This window comes from Chiloscyllium punctatum, chromosome 40, assembly GCF_047496795.1.
Source record: "Chiloscyllium punctatum isolate Juve2018m chromosome 40, sChiPun1.3, whole genome shotgun sequence".
Classification (NCBI taxonomy): domain Eukaryota; kingdom Metazoa; phylum Chordata; class Chondrichthyes; order Orectolobiformes; family Hemiscylliidae; genus Chiloscyllium; species Chiloscyllium punctatum.
Window position 1 is genome coordinate 18,733,865 of NC_092778.1, and position 24,331 is coordinate 18,758,195.

The 24,331-nt window shown below is 40.1% G+C and overlaps 1 protein-coding gene across 8 annotated transcripts in view; it reads left to right on the top strand.

Moving 5' to 3' along the window:
- Positions 1–24,331, top strand: part of katnip (katanin interacting protein) — a 135,122-nt gene that overhangs the window by 15,983 nt on the left and 94,808 nt on the right. For 2 of the 8 annotated variants that reach the window (XM_072559407.1, XM_072559408.1), the window contains exons 2-6: positions 1,402–1,469; positions 11,168–11,259; positions 15,025–15,173; positions 21,005–21,114; positions 23,276–23,407. In XM_072559407.1, coding sequence (XP_072415508.1) covers positions 1,402–1,469; positions 11,168–11,259; positions 15,025–15,173; positions 21,005–21,114; positions 23,276–23,407 — 551 coding nt within the window. Of the gene's footprint in view, positions 1–1,401; positions 1,470–1,895; positions 2,035–11,167; positions 11,260–15,024; positions 15,174–21,004; positions 21,115–23,275; positions 23,408–24,331 lie in introns of those variants that run through there. The other 6 variants (XM_072559411.1, XM_072559409.1, XM_072559412.1 and 3 more) reach the window with 6 other exon arrangements.

Sequence of the window (24,331 nt, forward strand, 5' to 3'; positions counted from 1 at the left end):
ATTTACCAACTCTGACTCTATGGTGTTGGGTTTTTCCTGTTAATATTTAGTTGACCTGTAATCTCTTGTTCTTGCATAGTATTTTATTTCTTCAATAAATCCAATTCCTTAAATATATTCATCTGTAGCATGCCCTAGTGTCCGTGTGATTTTTTTTCATGCTTCACTTGTCTAACCAATGTGGTTAACTTTGTAGCTTCTCACCTTGCACAGGCTGAAGTACATTTAACTTCCCAGTACTTTGGCATGCAAGGTTACACCTTTGCTTTTTCTACCCACGATGAGTCTGGAAGTTAATTCTATCTTCTGGATTTAGCTATGTTTCTGGTATTCCCACTACAAAGTAGTTCTCATCTAGGTTCCAGCATTATTAATTCTAATTATTTCATCTTTTTGTAGGTTGATTGAAGTTTATTCGCTTGTGTCTGATTCTTTTGATCTTAGACTTAATTACATTTGTGAATGTCTGTATTTATGTATCATTTCCAATTTCTGACTCCCATATCCATCCATCACGAAGTTTGCCTACTTCTAATTGTGTTCATGTCAATTTCCTGGTCTCATTTGATGAAACCTACATTTGCCCCTTTATGACTTCCAGACTTGACTATCCATTATCATCCTCACACCTTTCTCCTTGGAGAAACTTCTAATTGATCCAAAATTTCACTCCCTGGACCCTAACTTGCATCATCTCATTTATCATTCCATCTCTTTACTATCTACTTTGGCTTCTGGTCTCCATTTGAAAATGTTTCCCTTAACATTTTAGATTTCAGAAGGCTTGGTATTATTTACGTCTATTACTTCCTCTAGCCCTGAAATCCTGCAAGGAATTGTTGCTCTTCTGACTCTGATCTTTTGAGCATCTTTGCATTTGATACACATTGGATGACTGCGTTGCTAGCTACTTTATACCTGACACTCTGAAATCTACACCCCAAACCCCACTTTTACATTGTGTGTCATCCTTGAAATGCACATGTGACCTTTACCTGCTGGACCTATAGTCACTTGTCAGCGAATCTGTCTGAATCCCTGATTTTTTTGTATCTTCTATTGTAGCAGAATATATCTGGATGCTGAGGGGTCAGGAAAGACTTTTATCTATTATTTTGCCTTGTTGCAAACTTAAGAAAGAGACAGGAGAGAAGAGTAGGATTTAGAAATGATAAATCACAGTTTCTAGATTGGTAGTATATTTCATTTCCTGTATTTAACTTGCTCTGCATGTCAGTCAGTTAATTAGTTTCTGTTTGGAATTTTAAATAAAAATGAGTATCAATCCATTTCAGAAATGTGTTTTTTCTAATAATTGTAGTCCTTATTCTTATTGTAAATTTTATAGTTATATTTAAAGTATATTTTTAAACACATGTGACCTTTCTTTTTTCTCCAAAGGCCACTGCTTACACAGACAGTCTGCCCAAGTGAAAACAGACAAGGACAGCTTAAGGGAATGGGGTGAGGTAAGATTAAAATATCTCGAAGAAGTTGTTTGTCATTTAACTGTATCAAGATTTCGATGATTTAGGAATTTTGCCCATCTCTCAATATCTCCTTGCAGCTGTCTCCTTCAGTACATTATTATAGTTTTTATTTTGCATTAAGGTTGGTTCAAATAAATAATCTTCCTTCGAAGCGAAATGACAGCTCATCTAAATTGAAATCAAAGCAGGTGATTAAATGGCGACTTGTATTTTAGGATTGTTTATCTGAACAGCAGTTTACTCCTGAATGGAATACTGACAGTTTAAGCTAGCACATTTGGAAGACATTTTAACTGTAAAATTAAAATGTTGGTGTGTTTGCGGTCCATCTCTTTTAATTGTATTGTGAGTTTGATTTCTCTAGTGTGAGTGGTTTACCTTTGCATTTCTTTCTGTCTCTTGCAGATGCTGTAATGCCCAAAGCCATCATATGTGAGGGGGTCCCAGTATATTTCAATCTTCTATACTTAAAAGCAAAGTGCTGGAAAATCTTTGCAGGTCAGGCAGCGTTGGATGGGAGAAAAAAACTGAGCTAGCATTTCAGGTCAATAATCTCTCATTAGAACAGGAAGAAGTTGGGGATATAACAGTTTATAAGCAGACAAGTGGTTGTGGGTAGGGTGAGAACACAAGGGTATTATTGAACCCCACGGGCAGGTAGTATTTGAAAAAAATGGAAGTTGTAATTCTGAGCTGAAGTTTTTGAACTCATTGTTGAAGATGGTAGGTAAAGTGTCTCAACGAAAGATTGATACCCTTCCTCCAGGCTGTATTGAGTTTAATTGAAACAACATTAGAGGCCAAAATGGGATAAAGAATGCAAGCAGCAAGTGACCAGCAGCATTCTGGTCATGAATCTCCTGGTTTTGCATGAAATGGTACTGAGAAAGCAGAATGAATATTGGAGTGATTGAAGAAGAATTTAGGATGCTTTGGAGGGAATGGTGCCTGAACAGTGCTTAAAAGATGGGGAGGTGAAGATTGTGACATTGCTGTGAATCTTGGTGTTTAAAAAGGTTAGTTAAATGAAGATGGTGATGGAGTGTGCGATGAGGGCAAGGAGAATCTATTGTCATTTTGCAAGGTAGACAGAAGGAGTAAGGGTTTCAATATAGGATAAATTGAATGAACACAGTCTGATTCATCAAGTGCAAGAGAATTTTTTGGGAAAATTGAAGCAGTAAGGTCAAATATTAAAATGGATATGCTTGATGTGGATAAATTAGGAGAATGGAATAGAACACTTACAGAAAGCAGGGTGGGTGGAAGTGTAATCAAGGTAGATTGTATAGTACAAGTCAGTGTGCTTATAATAGATATTGATGGACAGCCTATACTGATTTGCAGTCTCTGAATAACATTTTACTATGTTCTATATCTGTACAAAGTGAATTATGGATTTTTTTTTTCTTACTTCAGTCTCTGGTCTGCTGCATGGTTATTTTCATTTTGTCATAGTTAACAAATATGAAATGAAGATAAGAGAATGAATATTGTTATTCTATGTTCGACTTTGATGCTAGCTTCACCGTAACATTCCAGTCTTATCTACTTAACTGTAAAGTAAACAATTTTTTTCTTCTTGTCATCACCTACGTTCTAAGGTATAAATGTGCATGCTAACCTCCATTGTGCAAAATTGGTTTAACCCATCTCTGGATCTATACATGTGTCTCTGTGAAGCATCTTCCCTCATTCTTTGCACTACCCAACTATTTCCTGGCTAAATATTTGAACTGCAGCACGAGGGAGCACACTCCCTACACATGTTCAGAAGTAGTGTTACTCTCAGTTAATCAATCCAGGATTGCTTGAGTGAGCGATGCCTTTTTAATTTATTTGCAACTAGACAGACATTCAAAGTTAAGTTTTCAGATAAAAACTGAACTAACAAGTAAATTAAAACAGAATCATTTTGGGATTGACCCTTACCTCAAGTGTTCTGTTCATACGTCAATCATTGTTATTAAAATTCTCATTAGAAATATATCCGGTCTGGTTTTAATAGGACTTATTGCAGACTCTGTCAAAAAGACTTTGAGGAGCACCTAAATGTATGGATTTCCTCCGTCTTCATTAATTTTCACAATTTTCTCTCAATTAATGTGTTATTTGGATTCGCATGAAGCCTCTGCACACTTAGCAATATTCCTATTACAGTGGCTTTTATTCACTCTAGTTCTTTGGGTATTTTGAATATTAAATAAATTAATAGTTGAAGGATTAATAACAAGGGATGTAGTTTTAAAGTAGAAGACAGGAGGTTTAGAGGGATTTTGAGGTGAACCTTTTTCACACAGAGAGTGATGGCGATCTGGAATGCACTGCCTGGGAGGGTAGTTGAAATAGAAAGCATTACAACCTTTAAGAAGCACTTGGATGAGCACTTAATATCATAACATTCAAGGCTCTGGGCCGAGTGTAGGTCGTAGTGTATTTTTGGTGGGACAGATTTGGCTCAATAGCCCCTTCTATGCTATATGCTTTTATGAATCAAAGAGTTAAGAGATAAACAGCTTTACTTTTAAAAATCTTCAGCCCGTGTTGGATTCCAAAACACACTTAACGACCAAATAATTGAGGTAGGAATTGCCTCCACAAAGTCTATCCAACTTGCTCAGTGGTGTTAATTAAAACTGCATAAAATTTCATGAAATTACTATTGCCATCTATATGCCTGTGATGCATTGCAAATTCTACAGGTTTATCCTGGTCATAAAGCAGACACTGAAATAAGATTTGATGCCCTGCAGACAGCCAACACCACGGATGCTCCTGCTGCTGAGCAAAAAGAAGTCAGGATCAGTTGCATATAGGCTGGCAGCTGCAATGCAGGCATGTGCAATTCTTTCTCGCACATTTCCAGCCAGTGGCAGGAGTTACTGCTCCTTAACAAAAACATGAGGTGCTGGAAAAGCTCAGCAGGACTGGCAGCATCTGTGAAGAGAAATCAGAGTTAATGTTTTGGGTCTGGTGACCCTTCCTCAGAATCTTGCTCCTTAAATGCTTTTGCTTTGAACAAATTGTAGGAGCTTGTGAACTTGTTTGTAAACATTGAGACTATCTGTTCACCTGTCTCTTATGCTTCCATCCTTTCCAATGACCTACCAAAAAAAACACCAGCTTGCACTTGCGAAAAGCTATAAATCTATATATCCACAGGTTTTCTCCCCTCCTGTCCTCGAGGTCATCAAACTGATGGATCCAAATTACTGCTCCATTGATCCCATTCCATTAAACTGCTAACCACTGAACTTTGGGTCTGGCTGACAATGTAAATTGATCCCTTACCTCATTGCTGCCTCTAATCTTCTCACAGCTGCAGTTGTCATCTATTTCTTCAAAAATGTGCTGCCCTGGCCCTTCTCTGCTTAAAACTGTCACCAATTTCTAGTTTCCCTGTGCTTTCTAAAATCATTTATATTTTGCTGTCCAAAATATGTGATTATCCCTTATACTAATTCACATAACTCCATATGATTAGAGTCATAGAGATGTACAGCATGGAAACAGACCCTTCAGTCTGACTCATCCATGCCAACCCAATCCAGTCTCACCTGCCAGCACTTGGTCCATATCCCTCCAAACCCTTCCTATTCATATACCCATCCAGATGCCTTTTAAATGTTGCAATTGTACCAGCCTCCACCACTTCCTCTGGCAGCTCAATCCATAGACGTCCCACTCTCTTTGTGAAAAAGTTGCCCCTTAGGTCTCTTTTGTATCTTTCCCCTCTCACCCTAAACCTGTGCCCTCTATTTATGGACTCCCCCACCCCAGGGAAAAGACTTTGTTTATTTATCCTATCCATGCTCCTCATGATTTATAAACCTTTATAAGGTCACCCATCAGCCTCCGATGCTGCAAGGAAAACAGCCCTAGCCTATTCAACCTCTCCCTATAGCTCAAATCCTCCAACCCTGGCAACTTCCTTGTCTGAACCCTTTCAAGTTTCATAACATCTTTCCGATAGGAAGGAGACCAGAATTGCACGCAATATTCCAAAAGTTGCCTAACCAATATTCTGTACAGCCGCAACATGACCTCTCAACTCCAGTGCTCAATACTCTGATCAATAAATGAAAGCATACCAAACGCCACCTTCACTATCTTATCTACCTGTGATTCTGCTTTCAAGGAACTATGAACCTGCACTCCAAGGTCTCTTTGTTCAGCAACACTCCCTAGGACCTTACCATTAAGTGCGTAAGTCCTGCTCTGATTTGCTTTCCCAAAATGCAGCACCTCGCATTTATCTATATTAAATGCCATCTGCCACTTCTGAACCCATTGGCCCATCTAGTCAAGATCCTGTTGTAATCTGAGGTAACCTTCTTCTCTGTCCACTACACCTCCAATTTTGGTGTCATCTGCAAACTTACTAATTATACCTCTTCTGCTCGCATCCAAATCATTTATATAAATGACGAAAAATAGTGAACCCAGCACCGATCCTTGTGGCACTCCACTGGTCACAGGCCTTCAGTCTGAAAAACAACCCTCCACCACCACCCTCTGTCTTCTACCTTTGAGCCAGTTCTGTTTCCAAATGGCTAGTTCTCCCTGTATTCCATGAGATCTAACTTTGCTAACCAGTCTTCATGGGGAACGTTGTCAAATGCCTTACTGAAGTCCATATCGGTCACGTCCACCACTCTGCCCTCATCAGTCCTTTTTGTTATTCTTCAAAAAACTCAATCAAGTTTGTGAGACATAATTTCCCATGTTGACTATCCCTGATCAGTCCTTACCTTCCCACATCCATGTACGTCCTGTCCCTCAGGATTCCCTCCAACAACTTGTCCACCACCGACGTCAGGCTGATTAGTCTATAGTTCCCTGGCTTTTCCTTACCACCTTTCTTAAACAGTGCGACTACATTCGCCAACTTCCAGTCTTCTGGCACCTCACCTGTGACTATTGATGATACACATATCTCAGCAAGAGATCCAGCAATCATTTCCCAAGCTTCCCAGAGATCTAGGGTACACCTGATCAGGTCCTGGGGATTTATCCACTTTTATGCATCTCAAAACATCCAGTACTTCCTCCTCTGTAATATGGACATTTTTCAAGATGTCGCCATCTATTTCCGTACATTCTATATCTTCCATGTCCTTTTCCACAATAAATACTGATGCAAAATAATCATTTAGTATCTCCCCATCCCCTGCGGCTCCACACAAAGGCCACCTTGCTGATCTTTGAGGGGCCCTATTCTCTCCCTAATTTCCTTTTGTCCCTAATGTATTTGTAAAAACCCTTTTGGATTCTCCTTAACCCTATTTGCCAAAGCTGTCTCATGTCCCCTTTTTGCCCTCCTCATTTCCCTCTTAAGTATACTCCTACTGCCTTTATACTCTTCTAAGGATTCATTCCATCCCTCTTGTCTATACCTGACATATACTTCATTCTTTTTCTTAATCAAACCCTCAATTTCTTTAGTCATCCTGCATTTTCTATACCTACCAACCTTTCCTTTCACCCTTACAGGAATATACTGTCTCTGGATTCTTATTACCTCATTTCTAAAGGCTTACCATTTTCCAGCCGTCCCTTTACCTGCAACCATCTGCCTCGATCAGCTTTTGAAAGTTCTTGCCTAATACCGTCAAAATTGGCCTTTCTCCAATTTAGAACTTCAACTTTGATATCCAGTCTATCCTTTTCCATCACTATTTTAAAACTAATAGAATTATGGTCACTGGCCCCAAAGAGCTCCCCCACTGACACCTCAGTCATCTGCCCTGCTTTATTTCCCAGGAATAGTTAAGTTTTGTACCTTCTCTAGTAGGTACACCCACATACTGAATCAGAAAGTTTTCTTGTACACACTTAACAAATTGCTCTCCATCTAAACCCTTAACACTATGGCAGTCCCAGTCTATGTTTGGAAAGTTAAAATCCCCTACATAACCACCCTATTATTCTTACAGATAACTGAGAGCTCCTTACAAGTTTGTTTCTCAATTTCCCTCCGACTATTAGGAGGTCTATAATATAATCCCAACGAGGTGATCATCCCTTTCTTATTTCTCAGTTCCACACAAATAACTTTCCTGGATGTATTTCCAGGAATATCCTCCCTCAGTACAGCTGTAATGCAATCCCTTATCAAAAACGCCACTCCACCTCCTGTCTTGCCTCCCTTTCTGTCCTTCCTGTCAGGTTTCTATCCAGTCACAGCAGAACTATGGGCTAACAAAAATCATATACTCTATCCTCTATGATGGCAACCATGGTGTTTTATCTGAATACATGTTGCTGAAAGCATTATTATCAATATAAAAACTTAAACATGATCCCACAACTGTTTGAACAATTGACTAGAATGACCACAATTGAAGTGACAAGATATTTTAAGTTATCCACACAGGTTATACCAAGCATGGGTTGTGAGCTATCCTCTTTCACTTGGTCAAGGTCCTTTCTTTATTCTCTCTAAGCAGTGTTCTTGGAAGGCTCAGGACCGCAAGTGACCACAATTTTGGAAGGCCTAGTCCTGTGCTTTTTGAGACTGCTCACTGATGTGTGAACACTGGTCTTAAAGCACATGGGCTAGCTCAGCTCTTGTTGCTAATCATAAAAAGGTGTGTCCAGCTACTGATTTTACATTAAATACACAATAAGTCTTCTTTATCATGACTTGTGGATTTGCCTATCCACATCAAAAAGTAAGTAATTAAGTTCAACATCCGTGGTAAAACTCACAGTTTTTAGCCTGTATTTTTTAATGGGCTCTGCAGTTGTGAATTTTCATCAGTCGTGAGGTTTCTCACAAACAAAACTCTCGCATATACGGAGGAATGACTATACAACTGAATCTCCAGTTAAACATCTCTCAACCTAAAGAAATTGTTCTTGGCCTGGGAATAAATATTGAGTGTTCTTGGATGTATTGCTGTGAGCTACTTCAAACAGCAGGATCCAAATGATAGTTTCTCCAAAGAGAAATAAATCTGGTCATAGTTTATCTGCAGACCAGGGACACTACATTAACAGAAGCAAATATTTGGACCTGCTGTATTACTATTAGGGCTAAAAATCTGTTTACAAATGCAGCTATATCAGCATGATATGGCAATTGCTTATCAAATTAACAAGCTACAGAGTCAAGAGCACCATCCAGACCATCTCACAAACCAGCCTTCTAACCATTGATTCTGGATTAGTGGTGCTGGAAGAGCACAGCAGTTCAGGCAGCATCCAAGTAGCTTCGAAATCGACGTTTCTGGCAAAAGCCCTTCATCAGGAATAAAGGCAGTGAGCCTGAAGCGTGGAGAGATAAGCTAGAGGAGGGTGGGGGTGGGGAGAAAGTAGCATAGAGTACAATGGGTGAGTGGGGGAGGGGATGAAGGTGATAGGTCAGGGAGGAGAGGGTGGAGTGGATAGGTGGAAAAGGAGATAGGCAGGTAGGACAAGTCCATTTCCCTGGCCCCCAATGCCTCATCTTCACCATGGATATCCAATCCCTCTACACCTCCATCCGCCATGACCAGGGCCTCCAAGCCCTCCGTTTTTTCCTCTCCAGACGTCCCCAACAGTACCCTTCCACCGACACTCTCATTTGTTTGGCCGAACTGGTCCTCACCCTTAACAATTTCTCCTTTGAATCCTCCCACTTCCTCCAGACCAAAGGGGTAGCCATGGGCACACATATAGGCCCCAGCTATGCCTATCTCTTTGCTGGCTACGTAGAGCAGTTGATCTTCCGTAATTACACCGGCACCACCCCCCCACCTCTTCCTCCGCTACGTTGATGACTGCATTGGCGCCACCTCGTGCTCCCGCGAGGAGATTGAGCAATTCATCAACTTCACCAACACATTCCACCCTGACCTTAAATTTACTTGGACCATCTCTGACACCTCCCTCCCCTTCCTGGACCTCTCCATCTCCATTAATGACGACCAACTTGACACTGACATTTTTTACAAAACCACCGACTCCCACAGCTACCTGAATTACACCTCTTCCCACCCTACCTCTTGCAAAAATGCCATCCCGTATTCCCAATTCCTCTGCCTCCGCCGGATCTGCTCCCAGGAGGACTAGTTCCACCACAGAACACACCAGATGGCCTCCTTCTTTAGAGACCGCAATTTCCCTTCCCACGTGGTTAAAGATGCCCTCCAACGCATCTCGTCTACATCCCGCACCTCCGCCCTCAGACCCCACCCCTCCAACCGTAACAAGGACAGAACGCCCCTGGTGCTCACCTTCCACCCTACCAACCTTCGCATAAACCAAATCATCCGCCGACATTTCCGCCACCTCCAAACAGACCTCACTACCAGGGATATATTTCCCTCCCCACCCCATTCCGCCTTCTGCAAAGACCGTTCCCTCCGCGACTACCTGGTCAGGTCCACGCCCCCAAACAACCCAACCTCCCATCCTGGCACTTTCCCCTGCCACCGCAGGAACTGTAAAACCTGCACCCACACCTCCTCCCTCACCTCTATCCAAGGCCCTAAAGAGGCCTTCCACATCCATCAAAGTTTTACTTGCACACCCACTCATATCATTTATTGTATCCGTTGCTCCCGTTGCGGTCTCCTCTACATTGGGGAGACTGGGCGCCTCCTTACAGAACGCTTTAGGGAACATTTCCAGGACACCCGCACCAATCAACCACACCGCCCCGTGGCCCAACATTTCAACTCCCCCTCCCACTCTGCCGAGGACATGGAGGTCCTGGGCCTCCTTCACTGCCGCTCCCTCACCACCAGACGCCTGGAGGAAGAACACCTCATCTTCCACCTTGGAACACTTCAACCCCAGGGCATCAATGTGGACTTCAACAGTTTCCTCATTTCCCCTTCCCCCACCTCACCCTAGTTCTAAACTTCCAGCTCAGTAACTGTTCCCATGACTTGTCCGGACTTGTCGAACCTGCCTATCTTCTTTTCCACCTATCCACTCCACCCTCTCCTCCTTGACCTATCACCTTCATCCTCTCCCCCACTCACCCATTGTACTCTATGCTACTTTCTCCCCACCCCCACCCTCCTCTAGCCTATCTCTCCACGCTTCAGGCTCACTGCCTTTATTCCTGATGAAGGGCTTTTGCCCAAAACGTCGATTTCAAAGCTCCTTGGATGCTGCCTGAACTGCTGTGCTCTTCCAGCACCACTAATCCAGAATCTGGTTTCCAGCATCTGCAGTCATTGTTTTTACCTCGTTCTAACCATTGACTCCATCCATACTTCCTACTGCCTAGAGAAAGCAACCAACATAATCAAAGGCCCCTCCCACCATGGTTACACTCTCTTCCATCAGGGAGAAGATTATAAAGGTTTGAATACACGTACAAACAGATTCAAAAACAGCTTCTTCCCTGCTTTAACAGGTTTTTGAATGGGCCTTTCAAATGTTAATGCTGATCTCTCACTGCACCTTCTCTACAGCTGTAACACTGTATTCTGCACTCTGTTTTACTACATTCATGCAGTTTGGGATGATCTGCCTGCATAGCACGCAAAACAACACTTTTCACTGTATCTCAGTACATGTGACAACAATAAATCAAATCAAAAAAGTTTAAAGTGTCAAAGTGCTCCTCTCACAGGCAACATTTTACCAAAATATACCAGGGATTCAGAATTGTATCTTTTTAACAACAAAATAAAATGTCTTACCAAATCTGTTGCTCAATTAGCTTATTTGTTTTGTAGGTAGTTGGTTTAAACAAAACCGACCAAAATGTGTTAATGGACTTTGATGAAAAACATGATCAATATCTGATATTCCTTCAATGCAGAAACAGGTAATGCGGGTGTTTTTCATCCTAACTTCCTCATTTTCTTAAATGCATTTGGGTATTTGAATCCATTAGATAAATAGAATTCCACTGTTGAATATGAAGATGTCACTTTGTTTGCAGTCATTTATTTTAAGCAGGTACTGAATGTTGGCAATGAGATTGTGCTACATCCTTAATCACAGGGGCAGAATCCTCAAACTTATTGTCAATGGTATTTGATTATACTTTTCTTGTAGTTCAACTTTTTCATGAAATTTGGCTGAAGTAATTGTAAATGTGACACTGATGTTTTTTTTTCCCCCTATTTTAAGTACAAGGGAGGGATAACTGTTTTGAGTTATAATTTTTACTGTATGAGACAGCTCCACAATTAATTTTAGATCTAGCATTCTAGCATTTTCTTAACACATTTGATTACATTATCTAATGTGCTAATATATTTTGCTATTCATATCTCTTTAAAGGTTGATATTTTCAGAAAATAAAGCAAAATATTGGCATTGAAATAAAAAATAAAAACAAAATTACTAGCAATTTTCGACTTTGAAATGAAGAATAAAGATTTAAATTTTACTTGCACATATATTGGTCACTATGCAGCTATCTAATAGTAGTCTTGAAGTAAAAACCAAAAGAACTGTGGGCGCTGGAAATCAGAAACAAAAACAGAAAAGCTCAGCAGATCTGGCAGGATGTGAGCGAAATCAAAGTTATTAATTTGAATTCAGTAACCCTTCCTTAGAACAGGTCTTAAAAGTAGTCCTTTCCAAACCTTTTCCAATTGTGACGCCATTTTGCTGAGAGTGGTGGTGGGTGAAACAAGTAGGGGAGATTTTGAGACCTGTGAGTACAGAGGGATGGAATCAGGAGGGGTGATGTGTGGTGGGTATGATAGGATGTGAGAGAGTGGAGTTTGGCGATGGGGTGGTTCCTGGTTAGTCTACAGGAATTAAATATAAAGCACCTATTGTTCGTAGGTTTTACAAGACAACAGTCAGGCCTCAATGATTAGCAGGCTGGACCACAGCCACAATTAAACAAGTCTGTGGTGATTTGAAGGCCCCATGCAATTGTTCTCACTTGGTCAGTGCTCTGTGGCAGCCATATCTGCCTCAGAGCTCATGACCCCAAAGTTTCAACTTCTGACCTCATTGGTGCCATGACCTACCTTAATGGGTTACTTTTTAATCAAAAAATAGTTAATTAATTGATTGATCCAAATTGACAGGTTTCACCGTTGCAATCTTTTTCTCCATTCCTGAAGGTCGTTATGGCAAAAACCATGACCTGCAATTCTGATCTATCAGTGACTCACTGTTTATCTTGCCCTCTTAGTTCCACTCTGATCCTTGTCATTGAAATTAATTTCCTTCCAATTGAGTGCAGTTCGGAGCAGAAAAGAAGATAGTTTTCTCTACATAAAGTCATAGAAATTGCACAGAAAAAGGCCCTTGGCCTGTTGCGTCTGCACCAGTCAATAGCAATCTCCTAACTAATCTAATCCTATTTTCCAGCACTTGGCATCTCGCACTGTATGCTTTGACGTCACAAGTGCATGTCTAAATACTTCTTAAATGTTATGAGGATTTCTTCCTATACCACCTTTACAGGCAGTAAGTTCCAGATTCCCAGAACCCTCTGGGGTGCAAAAGGATTTCCTCATATCTCCTGTAAACCTTCAATCTATGCCCTGTGTTCATTGATCACTTCATCGATCGGGAAAGTTCCTTCCAAAATCCTACCTTCCTATCTACCATATCTATGCCCATCATTACATTTATGTCTCCTCTCAATCTCCTTGAAGGAAAACAATTCCAGTCTGTCCAATTTATCTTCAAAACTGAAATTCTCCAGGCCAGATAATATCCTGGTAAATCTCCTCTGACCCTTTCCAGGGTTAAAATGTGGATTTTAGCACTGCATACAACATTCTAGCTGTGGCCTAACTGATGATTTTAAAATTTCCAGTATAACCTCCCTCCTCTTCAACTCTGTGCCTTGGCTAATAAAAGGCAAGTATACCATATGCCACCTTAACCACTTTATCGACCTGTCCTGCTAACTTAAGGAACCATTGTATGTGCATGCCAAGGTCCCTCTGATCCACAGTGTTTCCCAGGGTCCTACTATTCATCATGTATCCCCTTGCCTCACATACATTAAATAACATTTAATCACTAACACAACAGATGTAGATTCTGAGGCAGCAAAAAAAGGCAGATTGATGACTAGCTAAATAGGAAAAAGAGAAAATTTTACTCCATCTCAAATTGGCACAGACCCAAAGCAGAAAACCATCTGCAATTTCTGACAATCTGACTCATAGGAACCCACAAAGCATGTGAAAATGCTGAAGTATATTGTAAGTGGTGTAAATGTGTTGAAAATGATCAGTAGGTTATACTAGATAGTATAAAAATTGGTGGGGGTGGTAAATAGTGAGGAGGATGACCTTAGATTACAGGGGAATATAGCCGGGCTGATCAGATGAGTGATCAGTGGCAAATGAAAAGCGAGGTTATGCACTTTGGCAGGACTGTACAGTATTTGAACAGTAGTTCACATTGTATAATTGTGAGTTATATTGCCTACTTGTGATTTGCATAGTATTCACAGTAACAAGTGTCTTTATCCCCTGACTTGAACCCCAGTTCATCCATAATGTCTCTTGAAGTCATCTACACTTTCTTTCTGTTTAGATCCTGTTTTCACAGAATTTTATGAGACTACTGATTGACATACAGTCATTACCTTTATGTTCAGTCATAGGGCTAGTATGTACATAAATTGTTTAATATATTTGCTGAAATTGTTATCAGTGTAGTTGTATCAATACAGAGTGGCATTTTTAAACCAGCCTTGATAGTTTTGAATGATTTTAGCAAATGATGACTCTCCCACCTCTTCCTCCCTGCCCCATAAGCATCTTGTCTTGAACCAATCCTCCCTTATTTCTTCACACATTCCAGTTTAGGTCTGTATTACCATGGGAATGCCGTTATCTCTCCTTTCCATTCTTATATTTATTGTGTATAAATTTTAATCAAAAACCCATATAACCATTACCCAAGTATCTCATTGCACTTGAGTTAAAGCAATTACTATACTTCAGAAGTACATACTGAATTTAAAATATTTTACAATGTCTGCTGATCATGAAAAATGCAGTATAAATGCAAGTTTAACTTTCTGACTGCTCCTAATGCTATCCACGTCTGTGCTGCACACTTGTTTCTTTAGTGATGATAAAAGTAAAAATAAACATTTATATAGATATTCTTGAGATTCCAACAGAAGTATTTTCTAATTAAGCAATAATCCTAATAAGAGGACCCATATACCCAACACTAAAATAATTTTGGGATTCATTGGTGTTGAACCATTTTCATATCTGCAATTCAGGTTAATTATAAGCAACCTTATTTGTTGAAGCAAAATATTATGATGTTGCTCTGTCTATTTGGAAAATTATGCCTTCTCTGAATTGATGTGCAGATTTAATTATGTCTTCAGTTACAGGATGAAAAGATTAAAATACTTAGGTATTGGTTTGTATTTCCTAGTCCAGTAATCTTGTGAATAATGTATTGGAATTTTACCGTAAACCCATTATACATTTTGGTTAGATACAGCTCAATACTGTGAAAAGTATTCAAAATATAATTATTTCTGACTCTAATATTATCTGACTTATGTACTTATGAGGCATGACCAGTAAAACAGTTAATTTTCCAAATTAATATTAACCAGAGTGCTAATTTTATTTAGGGTATTGAAAAGATTAAAGGCAAAAGATCCTAAAAAGATACAACTAGAGCGGTTAGAGCAAGGATTTTCCATCTATGTAAATGGCGCCAACTCTGAATTAAAGAGGCAACCAAGATTTGAAGCAACTTCAAGATCAGTGCGGACAGCTGGTGCGTATTGGCCAAAAAAGAACAATAGGTTGTTGTGTTGACCAAGGGAGAAAAATAGATTCTTTCAGCAACAAAAGTGATATCATTCTGTTATCTTTGCAGAATAAAGTAGAATATCATCCTTTGTCATTAAGAAAGAAGCTTCAGTCTTAAGATATAAACATAGATGCCTTCTTATTTATTTCATGTTCTCCCTTCTCTTTGGATTTAAAAAAAAGGTTCCTCTGAATTCCCTTTGGATGCCTTGGTAACTATCTTCTAGCGATAGCATCTAGTTATGCTCTTTCTCACAAAAAGAAATATTCTCTCGCTATCTATTATCAAAACCTTTCATAATTTTAAAGACCTTGATAAGTCATCTTATATTAATTTTCTTTTAAGAATAAAGAGGTCCAGTATGTTTATCCTTCCCTATCAGGTATAAACACACATTTCTGACATCATCCTCATAAATATTCTTATGCACCCCTTCCAGCACCTCAATATTCTGTTAATAATATAGTGAATAGCTCTGGAAGATGCAACCTGTGGCATAAACTGAAAGGTCTATAATAACCTCCTCCTTTTCAATTATATTCTATAATTATATAAATAGATAATGGTGGAGTTTTGTTTTTAATGTGTCTTTGTTGATTTATGACACAATATTTCATGATCAATGTATTTGTACTCACAAAATCTCTTCGTCCCACTAACCTATCCAGACTCAGACCACCTAATTAAGGAACAACATCCCTACTCTTCCTGATAATATCTACTATCTCACAAGTCAGTTGAACTTTGTTGACCGATTATTTTCCCATTCTGTAAATTCACTAATTAACTTATTTAAGTCATCCTCAATGTTGACCACTACCCTAAATTTTGTTTCACGTATAAATTTAGAAATTAATGTTAGTTGTGACCAGAAGTAGTCCCAGAACTCATCCCTATGGAATGACAGTCCCTACCTTTTACCACTGACCCATCTTTCACCACTGAAGAACCACCCTTTGCTACCATATCTACTTTCTGTCTTAACACAAGCTATCTATTCTGCCACTTGTCCTGATTTCATATTCGCTGACCGTTTTCATTAGTCTACTATTAGCTAATTACCACCCCATTAGTCTACTCTCGGTCATCAGTAAAGTTATGGAAGGTGTCATCAACACTGCTATCAAGCAGCACCTGCTCAGTGATGCCCAGTTTGGGTTCCACCAGGGCCACTCAGCTCTGGACTTCATTACAGCCTTGGTTCAAACATAGACAAAAGAGCCGAATTCCAGAGGGAAGGTGAGAGTGACAGCCCTTGACTCCAAGGCTGCATTTGACCAATTGTGGCATCACGGAGCCCTAATAAAACTAGAATCAATGGGTATCAGGGGACAAACTCTCTGGTGGCTAGAATCATACCTGGGTCATAGAAAAATGGTCATAGTTGTTGGAGGTTCAGTCATCTCAGCTCCAGAACATTGCTGCAGGAATTCCTCAGGGTAGTGTCCTTGACCTAACCATCTTCAGCTGCTTTATCAGTGACTTTTACTTCGTTATAAGGTCAGAAGTAGGGATGTTCGCCAATGATTGCACAATGTTCAGCATGTTCTCAACTCCTCAGATACTACAGTAGTCCATGTTCAAATGCAACAAGATCTAGACAATATCCAGGCTTGGGCTGTCAAGTGGCAAGTAACATTCATGCCACATGAATGCCAGGATATACCATCACCAGTAAGAGACAATCTAACCACCACCCCATGGCATTCAATGGTGTTCCCATCACTGAATCCCCCATTAGCAATATCCTGGGAGTTATCATTGACCAAAACTCAATTGAATTCATCACATAAACACAGTGGATGTAACTCACCTCCTGACTCCCCAAAGCCTGTCCACCATCTACTAGGCACAAGTCAGGAGTGTGATGGAATTCTCCCCACTTGCCTGGATGAGTGCAGCTCCAACAACGCTCAAGAAGCTTGACACCATCCAAGACAAAGCAGCCCGCTTGATTGACGCTACGTCCCCAAGCATCCACTTCCTTCACCAGCGATGCTCAGTTGCAGCAGTGTGTACTATCTATAAGATGCAAGGCAGAAATTCACTAAAGATCCTCAGCCAACACCTTTCAAACCCACGATTACTATAAGGACAAGGATGGCAGATATGCGGGAACACCACCACCTTCAAGTTCCCCTCCAAGCCACTCACCATCCTGACTTGGAAATATATCACAGTTCCTTCACTGTCACTGGGTCAAAATCCTGGTATTCCTTCCCTAAGGGCATTGTGGGTCAACCAACAGCAGGTGGACTATAGCAACTAGGGGTGGGCAATAAATACCGGCCAGCCAACAACATCCATATCCCATAAATGAACTTTTTTTTTAAAACATGATGGGGCACCTTGCTGAAGCACTTCTAAAAATCTCAGTAAGTTATATCTATGTTACTGATGCCTCTTATCAAGGGAGTTGGTTAGCTCAGCTGGTTTGCAATGCAGAAGAATGCTAACAGTGTGGGTTCAATTCCTGCACTGGCTGAAGTTACCACGAAGGATTCTCCTTCTCGACCACTCCCTGAGGCCTGGTGACTAATGAGAGAGTAGCTCTATGGTCCTGTAGGTCAATGGAGACTTTACATTTCTTTCTGTCAATCTTTTAAAAAGTTCACTAAGTTCTGCTCACCACATTATCTAGGAAGGATGTGATTGCACTGGAAGGGGTACAAGAGAGATTCACTAGGACGTTACCTGGGAAGGAGCATTTCATGAAAAGCGCAGCAGGTCAGGCAGCATCCAAGGAACAGGAGAATCGACGTTTCGGGCCCGAAACTTCGATTCTCCTGTTCCTTGGATGCTGCCTGACCTGCTGCGCTTTTCCAGCAACACATTTTCAGCTCTGATCTCCAGCATCTGCAGTCCTCACTTTCTCCTCGAAGGAGCATTTCATCTATGATGAGAGGCTGGATGAGCTTGGATTGTTATCTTTGGAGCAGAGAAGACTGAGGGGGGATCTGAAAGAGGTGCATAGGTTTATGAGGAGTGTGAACAGAAAGCAGCTGTTCCCCTTAATCAAAGGGTCATTAACAAGGGTGCATAATTTTAAAGTGAAAGGCAGGAGGTTTAGAGGGTATTTGAGGAAAACCTTTCTCACCCAGAACATGGTGAGAATCTAGAATAGACTGCTTGGGAGGGGACAGTTGAAACAGGTAACCTCACAGTCTTTTAAAAAGTACTTGGATGAACACTTGAAGTGCATAGCATTCAAGGCTATGGGCCTACTGCAGGAAAGTAGGACTAGTGTAGGTAGTAATACATTTTTGGTGGTACAGACTTGATGGGCTGAAGAGCCTCTTCTGTACTGTATGATTCTATTATTCTCTGGAATTTGGTCAAGCAAGATTCCCCCTTTTGAAATCCTTCATTATCACACAATTTGATCCTAGATGCTTTTTTTTCTACTTTTTTTAGTAGAAGCTCATCAATTTTCTTGCCTCTGATATTGTTGACTAGTTTATAGTTCCCTGGACATATTCTATCTTCATGTTGTATAAAGTTTATCATTTTGTTTCAAAAATACTGAAGCATTGCAGCATTCGAAAAATACTACTCATAATTTAACATCTGAATATGTCATGCAAGGAGAAAGCACTGAACACTAGCAAAACTAAAGAAGTGAGGATCCAGAGTAAGTACATTCCCTTACGTAATACAGGTGGGACTATCAGACCAGAGATCCCTGAATATCAAGGACTCGAGGAGACATTAAAGAAAAGAGGGAAGCTTATGACACCTTGGAAGAGTATGTATGTTTATATCTGGAGTTTAAAAGAAAGGAAACAAAAGAGCAGGCATGAAAAAATTTGTCCAGTTAAATCAAAGAATACCTGAAGTTTTGTTTTATTACAACATAAAAAGCAAAAGTAAAACTTAAAAAGACGAGGGCTTATTAGGTACCACATGGGTAACCTATATTTGGAGGTGAGGAACATTGGTATGAACATAGCACCTAGAAAAGGCATAAGTTATTTGATCATTTGATCAAATTTAATAAAATTATATCTGGTCGTGGTCCCAGCTCCTCATTGTTGTCTGCTTTGCAGTGCCCTGGACACCCTTGTCTATCAAGGGGTGTATGGTCCTTAATGATCATTTTGCATCTGTTTTCACAACATAGAGCCATTCAAATTAGAGAAGAAGAGTATGAAATATTAGATGCAGGTAACATATTGAAAAAGAAAAAAGGGTTTAAGATTTTTGGAAGTGGATAACTCCCTGGCCTGGATAAAATGTATCCTAAGCTGCTGAAAACAAGATAAGAAAAAGTAGAGTCTCTGATTATTATTTTCCACTGTCCTCTGGAGAACATTATCCCATTACCATTTTTTAAACAGTAGTCTAGACTGCAAAATTATAGGCTAATCGGTATAACATCCGGGGGCGGGGGGAGGAATTATTAGGGATACCGGATTCCTGGGACATGGGCGTGGCTGTCCCTAGTTGCTCCTGAGAAGTTTGTGGTGAGCTACCTATCTGAACCACTGCAATCCATGTGCTGTAGCTAGATCAATAATGCAGTTAGGGAGGGAATGATGGGATAAATCAGAGTGAATCAACATGGACTTGTTAAGAGATATCATGTCTGACCAATATAGCTGCACTTTCTTTTGAAGAGGTAAAAGGAGATTAAATGGCCATTTTGTATTTGTTATGGCTTAAAAAGATTTTAACAAAGCTTTTGTAGAATCCCACCTGGTAGACTGATCACAAATTAAAAGCAGTGGACCCAGTACTCATCCTTGTGGCACACTACTAGTGACAGACCTCCAGTCCTAAAAACAACCTTCTATAACCCTCGTCTCTCTTCTATCTTCAAGCCAACTTTGTATCCCGTTGGCTATCTCCCCTTGGATTTCATGAGATTCAATCTTGCTAACCAGTCCACCATGTGGCACCTCGTCAAATGCCTTGCTGAAGTTCATATAGACAACACTGCCTTCATCATCTTCGTCACTTCTTTGAAAAAAGTTAGTGACACAAGATTTCCCAAGTGCAAAGCCATGTTGACTGTCTCTAATTGGGTCCTTGCCCTTTCAAATGTATATAAATCCTGTCCCTCAGAATCCCCTCCAACAACTTAACCACCACTGATGTCAGGCTTGCCAATCTATAGTTCCCTCACTTTTCCTTATCATCATTGTTAAATCTGAGTTTTTGAGCATAAGCTCTTCATCAGGAATGATGTGCCTGACCAGCTGTGCTTTTCCAGTGCCACACTTTTTGACTCTGATCTTCAGCATCTGCAGTCCTCACTTTCTCCTACCTTTCTTACATCGGTGAGTCTGCAGACTATATAAGGTAGAAGTGGGTACTGCAGATGTTAGAGATTAGAGTCAAGATTAAAGTGGTGCTGGAAAAGCACAACAGGTCAGGCAGCATCCGAGGAGCAGGAAAAATTGACGTTTCAGGCAAAAGCCCTTCATTAGGAAGCGGAGTACAAGGGTGTGAAATTTGGGAAGGGTGGCAACATGATACAGAAGCCATTCCAAACCTTATTCGTACCTTTTTTTTAATCACAAGGTGAATTCATCCGTGTTTAGATTATCTGCTCCAACCAGCATCTAAAGCGTTTTTGCATAGTTAAAAAATTCCAAACATACCCAAACCTTGGCGATCTCTTGGGTAGGCAGTGGGAATGCTTTTCGATTCACCTTTTTAAAAGGCCATTACCCACAATTTTTTTACTTTTATTATTCTCTTCAATTGTTTATTTCATATTTTATGAACTAAACCAAAAGCTTTGTTTATGTTAAGTCCGTATATTAAAATTATTCATGCAAAATTAATTTCAGATTCTGCTGCAAGAACAGCATTGCACGCTGAAAAGCTACAAGAATTAGATGAAATAAAGCGTAGAACTCAAACTGCACCGGGCAAAGTTCATCGTAAAGGTTGGGTGCAGGTAAGGACAAAGTATGATTGATCCCACAATATGAGCTGTTTTAAATCTTTGCTGCTGACAGAGAATTTTAAGGGCAGAGTCTACCTGCTTATTCTGCATGGCAGAAGTTTCAGTTTATGACAACGTGAAGCTGACAACAGCATTGTGGAGTCGATGCTTTGAATATTAAAAGTGTTGCAATACCACTCCCTTTCCCGACTTGGAAGAAGCAATCCCACATTGTTTTGGTTTGATAAATAATCACAGAATCCCTACAGTGTGCAAGCAGGCCATTCAGCCCATCGAGTCCACACCGATCCTCCGAAGACCATCCCACCCAGACCCATTCCCCTCTCCTATCCCTTTAATCCTGCATTTCCCATAGTCCACCTAGTCTGCACGTCCCTGGGCATAATAGGCAATTTAGCATGGCCAATCCACCTAACCTGAAAATCTTTGTACTAATACTAGTCAAGCTAAAAGTGTTTAAGTGGCTGGACTTCTTGTGTATTTCCCAAACTTTTAAGCAGGTCTTGTTGTGCTCTCAGTATATTTCAAATTTGTTGTGGCAGACCTCTTCCCATTGTCAGTAGTTTACTGGCGAGCAATATAACTAAGTTATTGCCATTTGTGAAGAGATTAGAGTACGCAAATTATCTTCTCTTAAGCAGTCCCTTAGGATCAAGAATATTTAATTTCACTATGATTCAATGGGTTTTGAAATGGCTGATAAGTACAATGAGTGAGCTGCAGACAATGTTGCATGTGGGGCAATGGTGTTGGAAATTTGTGTGCTGCCCCCGATGTCTTAATAGCCTCTGTATGCTCTTGACAAAGTCTGTCTATGTTTGTTGCCTTCTCGCATGAGCCTTTACCATTTTAGTTAGCCACAAGTCATGGACTCCAATAAATCAATGGAAATGTTGATCTCTTGAGTAATGCTTTCAGGACATCCCTATCAATTATAAATTCAAGTTTTTTATAAGTTATTTAAGGTCAGCTCAATAAGTCTCATTTCTTTTTGCTATTGTTTCCCCTTCATGATTTACTACATGAAATTTAGGAACATTCTTTTCAGAACATATTGTGTTATGTTTAACTGGAATCAGTTGTGAACTGGACTTTTGGTAAAATTAATTTGTAGTTAAGAGCATAATTGGATATTATATTTAAAGAAATTTTAGTCAAGTTGTCATGAGACAGTTCAGAATTAATTTTTGCAATGCAAAGAACTATACAACGCATCCCTCCTTTTTTTTCAGTTGTCCATTTTTGAACCTGTATCGACAGTACAAGATCAGTTCATTTTAAACAATTAAAGAATCCAGGTTCTTAGTAAACGAGGCAAATATCATCCACATGGAGCACCAGCCTACATCATTCAAAAGCTGTTGCTTATTGAGCAAATTGGACTTGAATAACCTACACCTTTTGATTCATGACCACAGTACCCTAAGTAGCCCAAACGTTGGCCCAAAAGTGTTTGTCCTGCTCATTCTTCAAGTACAGAAAATATTGTCAGTAAATGTTTCAATGTGACCCTTTCATCTATTTGGTCTCTGTTTGAATTTTTATGCAAGATTTAGAAATATCCAGTTGAACACAGTTCCAGTTCTGATGTCCCTTGTCAGACAGATTCACTTCTATTCTTTTCCCTCTCACGCCACAGTACGTTTCTTCATGGGTTGTTGGAGTGGCTGGCAAGGCTGGTATGTGTTGTCCATCCCTAATTGTCCTTGGACTGAGTTGCCTACTGGGCCATTTTAAAAGTCAATCACTTTTCTGTGGATCTGGAGCCACATGTATGCCCAACTAGGTAGATTTCCTTTCCTAAAGGCCGTCAATGAACCAGATGGTTACTTACAACAATTGTCAATGGTTATAAGGCCACAATTAGACTGGCTTCTAAAGCAGATTTTTGTTTAAAATTGGATTTAAATTTTGTCAATCGAAGCCATGTCCCCAGCACATTAATTTGGGGCTCCGGATTATTCATCCAGTGACAATATCACTATGCCTTTATCTTCCTCTGTACACTGAAAACTGGTAAATCCTGAAAGACATAGATTGCGAGGTGGACTGTTTTGTACCACTGAGATTTGAGTACAATTTTCAGTTCAGATTTTGTGTTTGCTAAGGTATATTAATTTCTGATGCAAATAACACTTCCATATTATTACAGAGTTCTGTCAATATTAAGACAGAAAAAGGAACACAGTTGCACCTTGGTCCACCTGTAGATTACTCCGATGATTTTGAAGCTTATGAAAGTGTTGATATGGAGACAGAGGATATACCATCTAGTTGTTCTAAGGTAATTTTAAACAGAAGACAACAATAATGAAAAGTTTTATCTGTTATAGTATTTTAACAACTTCACTCAGTAGATGAAGTTTTTATTTACTGCACTAGGTTGTCTTACAAAGTGATCACAGGCCAATAGGATCTACATTTCTTTAGATATTAACTTGTTTCTCTGCTTTCTATATATTCAGCATACTTAACCCAACTGGTGTACGTACTCTAAAAGAGCTTCCTCCTACTTTGATTACCTCTTTCCATGTTACCCTTTATCACTCTAATCCCTTAATCACCTGCAAGCCATCGCCATTAGACCCTAAGAATAGGAGTAGGCCATTCAGCCCTTCAAGCCTTTCCCACCTTTCTAGATTATGACTGATAATCTCTTCAGTGTTATTTGCCTGCTCTGTGTCCATAGCCTTTACGGTCATTAGTTTCCATGGTTCTACCGATTTCTGACTTGAACCAACTCACTGATTGACCTCTGTGTAGAAAACTCCATAGACTCATCACACTCTGAGAGAAGGAATTCCTCCTCATTCATTAAATGCTTACCCTTCATCCTGAGAAGATTCCTTGGTTCTGCAGTTACTAGACATTGGCAATGTCCTGTCGCTATCCACCCTGTCATGCCCTCTTAGATTGTGGTCTTTCTAATTGTGGCCTTTAACATTATAGAGAGGGTTTCCAGGGTAACCATATTGATTGTATTTCCACTCGTAGAGTTGGTCCTCATCTTGGGGTAAAATTCAATTAAATAAGGAATGTGGGACTTGCTGCTGCAAAGATAAGAGCATAAGAATGCAAAAACCAGGAGCAGGAGTAGGCCATCTGGCCCTTTGAGCCTACTCCATCATCCAATATGATCATGGCTGACCATCTTGTGGACTCAGATCCACTTACCTGCACTCTCACCATATCCCTTAATTCCTTTATT